The sequence below is a fragment of the Equus caballus genome, chromosome 2 (genome assembly GCF_041296265.1).
Source record: "Equus caballus isolate H_3958 breed thoroughbred chromosome 2, TB-T2T, whole genome shotgun sequence".
NCBI classification, from domain to species: domain Eukaryota; kingdom Metazoa; phylum Chordata; class Mammalia; order Perissodactyla; family Equidae; genus Equus; species Equus caballus.
In genome coordinates this window covers 48,167,997-48,176,970 of record NC_091685.1, presented here as the reverse complement: position 1 = coordinate 48,176,970, position 8,974 = coordinate 48,167,997, and the positions used below count along the sequence as shown (strand labels likewise).

The following is an 8,974-nucleotide window of genomic DNA, read 5'->3' as shown; positions in this document are numbered from 1 at the left end:
GCTCGCCGGCGACCGGAAACGCCGCAGGGGACCCCGCGGACGCTCTGGTCGACTCCACTGTGGGACGAGGTCCTGCGTGTCGGAGCCGCGCTCGCCCCGCCTCCCGCGGACGCAGCAGGTGCGCCCTCGGCGGGCTTTGCAGGCGGCGGCCCCCGCGCTCGCCCGCGAAGGCTGGGTCCCGCCCCAGACCCCCGAGGCCGGAGGAGTGAGAAGCCCCTCCCCGCCTCGGTTACTCTGCGGGCCCGTGTGGTTTCCGATGCTCCCGGAAAAATGAGAGCCAGCCCCTGGGTCTCAGGGAGAACGAAGACGGGCATCCGCTCGCAGTTACTGCACCTGAAATGGGGATGCAACCTGTGACAAGAAATTAGGCGCTAAAAGGGAGTGAATTGGAATTTTTTTCCTTCCAGAATGAAATGTTCACTTTCTATATCCAAGCTCGTCCTTTGCTTCCTGAGTTCTTGGGACGGAAAGCCTTCGTTTTTTATTCATTCATTTTTTTGCTGAGGAGGACTGTTGCTGGGCGACATCTGTGTAATCCTCCTGTTTTGTATGAGGGACGCGGCCACAGCGCAGCTTGATGACCGGTGTCTGTCGGTGCCGGGATCTGAACCCGAACCGCGGCAGCAAAGCACACGAATGTAAACGCTACTTCACCCGCCAGTCCCCAGGCCTTCACTCTTTTACTCACTTCATGCTGAAAACTGGCAAAGGCGCTAAGAAACTACCATTCCAGTAGCATAAACACGAGTCACACAATGAAGAAAACAAAGGAGGAAACGTTTAAAATTTATTTTGCTTTTGCAGAACAAGAGCCACATAGAGTTGCTACCATGGTGGCTTAATTCAGGCAAAAGTAACCAGAAGACATCCACAGGATTAGCTGTACAGCATCAATTTATTAGATAGCAAAATTAACAGTGACTCACTAAGTTGTTTAACAGAAGCATTTTCTAGAAAGTACTGATCTCGTCACATAAATACTGAAATACAAAACACTATAAACATTCTGTATAAGGTACTTCATTCTCCACAGTTTTGTTTGGTATAAAGCAAATATAATTTGGCTCTGACATCGATAATTATTGATAACTATTTTCAAGTTTTCAGGGTGGGAAAGTCGCCCTGCCTGTGGCCCTCCTCAATGTGGAGCCCATGACGCACCCCCGGCCGGTTCAGACTCCGCTCACACATCTCAAACCGCCTAGAAAGAGCAAGTCAGCTGAATGAAAAAAACAGACGAACAGACTTTGCCAGTTAGAATAGTTTCAAACTCAGTTTGGACATCTGGGCATAAATCCAGTGGCCATCAAACTCTGAATCAGAGCCCTCAGGAAAACTGGAAGAAATACTTCAGAGACAGCAAAGTTGAAGGCTTTTACGCCTTGAGCTGCAGGTGAGCAGCTGACCCGCGGTCAGCACGAGCTCATGACTCTGCTCTTGGCTCCCTAGCCAACCGAGAGGACAGGCAGAGTCCCTGGGGGTGCTGGGATGTTCTTCTTTATGAACTAGGAAAATGAAGAGGCCCTCACCAGGGCATGTACACATTTTAGCCCTTAGTACAACACTGGTCAAAGGCAAAGCAGAGGAGAGGATTTGTATCTGTAGTGACATCCTTGTTTAATTTTCCCAACCCAGGGAAACAGTGAAAACGCTTTCAGGTCTCAGGAAGCACATCACGCGGACAGATGTAAAAAGCTGTGCTGGGCACCTTTCACCCCCACAGCCCCTCTAAGTGACCAGACTCAGGAGAGTGCCACAAAAAGGAAGCAAAACCCACTGGTTTGGGAACAGTCGTTCCAATGCAGGCCACAAGCACAGCTCCATTTGGCTGATGTGCTTTATGCAGCATTTTTTTACTGTTTCTGATTCACCATGTTTATTTTTCTCAAATTAAAGACATATTTTGGATTGTGCAAGAGTATTCTGAGCTTTCCAAGGCAGATTATTTTAATGCTGATATGCAGGAAATTATGACTATCGGAATGTTTTTTTAAAAAAAAAGCTTTTGGGGGCCAGCCCCGTGGCCAAGTGGTTGGGTTCACACGCTCTGCTTCAGTGGCCCACGGTTTCACCAGTTTGGATCCTGGGCGCAGACATGGCACCACTCATCAGGCCATGCTGAGGTGGCATGTCACATGCCACAACTAGAAGGACCCGCAACTAAAATATACAACTGTATACTGGGGGGCTTTGGGGAGAAAAAGCAGAAAAAAAAAAAAGATCGGTAACAGTTGTTAGCTCAGGTGCCAATCTTTAAAAAAAAAAAAAAAAAGCTTTTTATGCCATTCAGTAGTGGAAGTTTCCTTGAAAGCCAGAGACCTGTACATCTCTAAGTATCGACGTAAGCAAACAGAGAGCTGTCTCGGAAGACTGGTTCAAGTGTGTGTTTACAGAGGCATGGACAGCGACCATGGACACGGGAGGAACTGACCCAGTATAGCCACACTCATTGTCCATGGTGGTCCAACACGTCTGTGGCAGTTCAACAAGAACATACTATAAACACTACTAGACAAAGTTAATTAAAAAAACATGTCTGTGCAGTCATTAACAAACCAGGCTGCGGGTTTGGACTCCTCACATGGAGCTGTCCTGGAAATGCCCAGTGGGCGACGACGTGGAGTGGAGACGAGACTGATAAAGGATGGAAGGAACGTAAGCCGGAGTGAGGGCGGGGCCGGCCACAGCACGTCCCTGGGTGCTTTTCCCACCCAGGACAAGGAAAGTCTCAAAAGCAGCTCTGCAGGAAATTGCCTCATTTACTAATAATTTAGGAAAATCTTCGTTTTGTTTCTGGTCCAAAATTTAGAAAACTAAAACAGGCTGAAGCCACTTGTGGGGGTGGAGGGAGGGGCACGCCATGACGCGCAGCTTTGTAGTTCCACTCGAGACATGGACTGGAAACCCCTAACAATACTTGGAAGCAGGTGCCTGTGTATCTCATTACACTCAGATGACAAAGTCTGCGAGAAGGCCAATGTCAAAATCCTGCAACGGGGTGACCAAAGATGGGTCCCCTTCTCTGTTCACATCCCACTCGCAAGCAGCTGGCGTAGCAGCCCCATTCTTGAGGGCGGAGGCAGGAGCCCCATGGAAGTGGTGCCTTCCTCTGGTCCTCACAGTTCAATGCAACATCCCACCCGCACCCCCTCCAGGGAATCCTCTTTAGTTTTGTTTGGTGGGGAAGCAGGAGGAGAGGGGTAGGGCTGGAAACCTAGGGAAGCCACACGAGAAACATCTTCACGGTGAAGGTGAACTGGCTGTGCAGGGGAGCACACACCTGCCTGTCCTCTGGATGCAGCTCAGCTTCGTGAAAAGGTTGTAGTTTAAAAGGCCTCATTTTAATCCATGATCACGGCAAACTTTTTCAGGTAGGTAGAACTTAATGAGATGTAATTATTGCTCTTTGTTACCAAGAGATTTGATCTCCAGGAGGGGCTGTTTTTATATTTTCGAGTTGAGAAGCCAACTAGAAAACCAGTGAACCAATTATGGGAGCCAAGGACCTGAACAGCAGGGAGGGGAAATGAGACTTAGGGAACAATTAGTGCCTTAAATTCCTTTCCTCAGTTAATTCACTCAGTCCCAGAAGGCAGGCTTCAGATGGCCAGGTGGCCAGAGCGTGCCCACTAAGTCAGGCTGCATTTGACAAGCCCCAGAACTCAAGCTTGGCAAGATGGGGAGGGCCTCAAGCACTGGCTGGCAACAGACCTGCCTTGATCAGAAATCCCACCAGGAGGCAAGATGAGGAATAAAGCGAAGAGGTTAGGAGCCTCAACCCAACACAGGCTCTGGGAGAGGAGAGCCAGGCAGGCCGGGCTGTGGTTCAGAGTGGGGTTTACCCAACAAACATGATGCATCCCAGAAGCATCTGGGCCTGTGCTTCCTTTTTAAAAAACTATTCTGTCATTTTAAGTGCAGCATAATGAAAACTGAAAACACTGCAGACATTCTTCCCGCCGCTCCCCCTGCTCATCCATTCACAAGGAAAATCTTAACATCCTCCTCGATGACACAGTTAAGGCTCAGCTCCTGCCCAGCCAAGTGAGGGCAGCTGTGCCAAGCCCTCAGCACAGTCCGTTACACACACGAGCCCAGAACAGGAACATGAGCATCTCCCTGCCCCAAGTTAACCACCACCGATGTCCGTCCTCAACCTCCAGGGCCGGAAATCACCACTTCAGGGGTCACTGGCTGGAGCCCGAGGAGCAGGACCCTTGGGAGGCAGGAGCCTTAGTGCAGCAGACTCTGAGAGGGGCTGGGGCACCCCTCCCCTCCATGAGGGACCTTGCTTTAAGTGGTACCAGATGCTGGCAGCTCTGGGGTGGGAGAGGACGCTCCAGGTGGAAGGGGGAGAAGGCAAGGGCCCAACACCCCACCCTCAGCAGCAGGGGACCCTTGTTTCTGCACCCTGTCTGTCTCCTCTCCACTCTGCCCGGCTCAGTGGTCTCTCAGGCTGCTGTGACCTCTGTGCCCAGGTACTGGGCAATCTGGCCTTCTGTCCTAGCACTGCGGTCTCCCCAGATGGCTGAGGAGCAGAGTGGCCATTGATGGCTGGCGTGGGGAAGCTGGGTTTCCTCTGCTGACACTGAGCAGGGAGCAGTGTGCGTTGGTACCTGGACCCGGCTCTGGCTTCACAGTTGTCCCTCGCAGAGGAATGTGTGCCTGGCCTCACTGCAGCTGGAACTGCGTGCCTGGTGAGGGACATGCAGAGGCTTGCCTGGGTCCCAACCCCTCCCATGCACTCAGCAGGGGGTCAATGGGGGGGTTTTCACATTACTTGGTGATGGCTCAGTGGCAGCTGGCTCTGGTCTCTGTCCCCAGGAGCTGATATCTGGGATTCTCAAACTGAGTTCCTGTCGGTTTTGACTGAAAACCCCAGAAAGGCAGGAAAGGCTGTAGGTCCCCAGTTTCCTGTGCCCCAACTGTGACTTGTGGAGGCTGGGTGTCCCCAAGCCTGGTTTCCAGGGAGCAGGAGGAGCACAGGGGACCCATGTTGGCGTGGAGGAGAGCAGCCACAGGCAGCGTCTCGGGGCCCTGGGTGCCCGCCGAGGCTTCTGGAGCTCAGTGGTGTGGTCTGGGGTCCTTGGGGACCAGCGGCTCCACGTCGTCCTCTGGTGTCTTGCTGGTGGCTGCGGCCAGGCTCTGCATGGCCTCCCGCTGGTGCTGCTTGGCCTTATTGTAGAGCAGGACGCCGACCATCACCAGGACGGTGCCAATGGCCGACAGGCTGGTGACTCTGTTGCCAAAAACTATAATACTGAGCCAAATGGACAAGGCATGCTTCACGGTGCTGGCGACACTGCAAGGACAGAGAAGAGCAGAGAGGAAAGTTATAGCCTGGACTCAGGCCTGCGCCCAGGCCGTGGCCCGCCAACGCCAAGTGAATGGCAGCGCTGCTGCTGGCTCCACGGCAGCTGAGTGCATAGGGCAGGGCGGGGGGAGCTTGTGAGGGCTCACTCCCTTGCCAGCTCCTTTTCCTTTCTTTTTTGGGGGTACTTTTTATGAGGAAAAGCATTGAACAGAGAAGTAGGGAAATGTTATAATGAACAAACTCCCATCCTCTAGACTTAATAACTAACATTTTGCTTTATTTGCTTTATCCTTTTTTTTGACTGAAATATCTTAAAGTAAATTATAGACGTTAAGACATTTTACCCCAAATCCTTGTGCTTGCTCTCTGAAGAATGAGAAAGCTTCCCACACACCTGTGATCCCTTTACAGCACCTGAGAGAGCCCGTTTGTCAGGTAACAGTGCCGCACAGAGAACGCTGGACTTTGTCAAAATAAAGCGATACGAAATACACCAAAACATTAACAGCGTTGTCTCTCGGGTTGGGATTGTGGATAATTTAACTTTATTTTCTGTACTTTTCTGCCTTTTCCAAACTTTCTAAAATGAATAAAACAACAAAAAAGCTATTTTCTTAAAAAAAAATCGGCTTTCTGTTGTCTTTTTTTGAACCATCACTAATGATCATTGAAAAATGAAGTTTCAGAAATATTTGGAGATAATTCCTGGCCCCAAACAGAAACAAGAATGGGTGACAGGGACAGTGACCACTATGAGCTTCAGAAGAACTGAGAAATCATGACTGTTTGCAACATTCCTGCAGACACCTGCCATGCAGGACCCAGGAAATGTGAGGGCCAGACGGCAGTGGTCCAGTCACGGCACAGCGCCTGTGGAGCCCGCACGGGCGGGTTTGGCTCCTGGACTTCTGAGCTGCAGCATGTGGCTCATGCACTGCACAGCTGCTGGGCTCAGGTGGACGTCTGAGTATTTACTGTCCTGACTTGGGCCAGATGAAAATGAGCAGAGAGAGGATCGGGGCTATTCCAGAGAGTGGCCCCGAGTGTGTACACCCAGGGAAACCGGGACTGCTGCAGGTGCGGCTCAATGAGGCTTAAGTGTAGCAAGATTCAAACACATTTAGGGACAATTCCACTTCTCTGGTGACAATTCAGGAGTAAAAGAAAAAAGGACCACTGACTTACATAACAGTGTGATGTGGCAAAGCTGCCGACATCAGTGCATGGATTTCCAGGCCCGCTGGGGACATTGGCACGTTCCTTCCTATTTGTTACCGGAAACTCTCCAGTCTAAATTGTACTTTCATTAAATTTGTCCAGTTATAGAAGTGAAAAGAAGCTAATGAGATGTTTAGCTCACCTCTAAATTCCCAGAGCTGCGCCATCCAACATCGGAGCCAATTGGCCACACGTGGCTATTCAAATTTAAAGTGATTAAAATTATATAAAATTGAGAATTCAGTTCCTCCTTGTGCTCAGCACATTTCAGGTGTTCAGTAGCCACACGTGGCCCATGGTCCCAACCTGGACAGCGCAGAAATGGAACATTCCATCACTGCAGGCAATTCCATTGACGGTGCTGGACTAGACAGAAAAATACTCAAACCATTCCAAACAATTTCTATTGTAATGTAAAGATTTCTAAGGTGATTTCCCTAAAAATCCATTTCACACGCTTTACTATTTGTATTTCAAACAGCACCAATACAAAACGGCCTAGTAACTATGATATGTGGCCACAGCTGTTACTACAGCATTTTGTAGTAACAAATATCTTTTACGAAAACATCTAGATTTCAAGTGTTCTCCTCTGCAAATAACCTGGATACTGTTGTCTCTTTGGAAGTTACCAAGCTTACCTGAAAGTCACAGGGGAAATCTTCCCCATGAGGGCGTAGGCCGTGACGCTCTGCAGGTGGAACAGCACGCCGTCCGTCAGCAGCAGCAGCACGACATCCTGGTTGTAACTGAAGCTCTTCCCGCTCCTCCCAATCACAGGCAGGTCCTATGTGCCAGAACAAAAATGATGCTCTGGGGCTGGCCTGGTGGCACAGTGGTTAAGTTCACGTACTCCGCTTCGGCAGCCCAGGCTTCGCCGGTTTGGATCCTGGGTGTGGACCCACACACACTGCTCATCAAGCCATGCTGAGGCAGCATCTCACATACAAAATAGAGGAAGATTGGCAAAGATGTTAGCTCAGCGTCAATCTTCCTCATCAAAAAAAAAGCAGAAAAAAACAAAGACGCTCTGTGGGGGCCCCTCCTCCATTTATCAATCATCCACGGAAAGACAGCGTGTGACCCAGTCCTCTGGGTAAACGAGCTGATGCTGAAGACAGCTCTGGAAATAGCCTTCTAGGGTGGCAACTGAACAGCATTTATCAAAATTTTAAACATGTGCATACACATGCCGATAAGACATACATGTGGCCAACAAGCACACGAAGAGATGCCTAACATCGCTAACCATCAGGGAAACGCGAATCAACACTATGAGCTACCACCTCACATCCATGAGGATGGCTACTGTTAAAAAAAAAAAACCACAAACAGAAAGTAACAAGTGCCGGCAATGATGTGGAGAATTAGAACCTTTGTACACTGTTGGTGGGAATATAAAATGGTGCAGCGACTATGGAAAACAGTCTAGTCGCTCCTCTAAAACACAGAATTACCATATGATCCAGCAGATCTGCTTCTGGGTTTACACCCAAACAAACTGAAAACAGGGTCTCAAAGAAACACTTGCACACTCATGTTCATAGCAGCATTATTCACAATAGCTAAGAGGTGGATATAACCCGTGTCCCTCAAAGGACGAATGGATAAACATAATGTGGTCTATCCAGACAAAGGAATATTAGCCTAAAAAAGAAAGGAAATTCCTTTTTTTTAAATTGAGATAACATTGGTTTATAACTATATAAATTTCAGGTGCACATCATATTTCGATTTCTGTGTAGACAACATCATGTTCACCGCCCAAAGACTAATTACCATCCCTCACCACACACATGTGCCCAGTCACCCACTTCACCCTCCCCCCGGTAACCACCAGTCTAATCTCTGTCTCTATGTATGTGTTTGTTGTCATTGTCTGTATCTTCTGTTGATGAGCACGATCATATGGCATTTGACTTTCTCCCTCTGACTTAATTCGCTTAGCACAACACCCTCAAGGTCCATCATGTCGTCACAAACGGCTGGATTTCATCATTTCTTATGGCTGAGTAGTATCCCATTGTGTATATATACCACATCTTCTTTATCCATTCATCTCTTGATGGGCACCCAGGTTGCTTCCTATTGTGAATAATCCTGCAATGAACATAGGGGTACAAGTATCCTTATGCGTTTGTGTTTTCATGTTCTTTGGATAAATACCCAGCAGTGGGATAGCTGGATCATGTGGTATTTCTATTCCTAATTTTTTGAGGAGTCTCCATACTGGTTTCCATAGTGGCTGCACCAGTTTGCATTCCCACCAGCAGTGTATGAGGGTTCCCTTTTCACCTCATCCTCTCCAACACTTGTTGCTTCCTGTCTTGTTAATTATAACCATTCTGACCTGAGCGAGGTGATATCTCATTGTGGTTTTGATTTGCATTTCCTTGATAATTAGTGATGTTGAAGATCTTTTCATGTGCCTGTTGGCCATCT

General features: G+C 48.9%; 1 protein-coding gene across 8 annotated transcripts in view; it reads right to left on the bottom strand.

Moving 5' to 3' along the window:
* Window positions 1–773: 773 nt before the first annotated feature.
* Window positions 774–8,974, bottom strand: part of SLC35E2 (solute carrier family 35 member E2) — a 31,121-nt gene continuing 22,920 nt past the window's right edge. For 6 of the 8 annotated variants that reach the window (XM_070261143.1, XM_023635995.2, XM_005607585.4 and 3 more), the window contains 2 exons: window positions 7,174–7,319; window positions 774–5,302 (listed from right to left, as the gene is read on the bottom strand). In XM_070261143.1, the coding sequence (XP_070117244.1) occupies window positions 5,065–5,302; window positions 7,174–7,319 (384 nt within the window). In that variant the 3' untranslated portion in view covers window positions 774–5,064. Of the gene's footprint in view, window positions 5,303–7,173; window positions 7,472–8,974 lie in introns of all 8 variants that reach the window. The other 2 variants (XR_011436578.1, XR_002806361.2) reach the window with 1 other exon arrangement.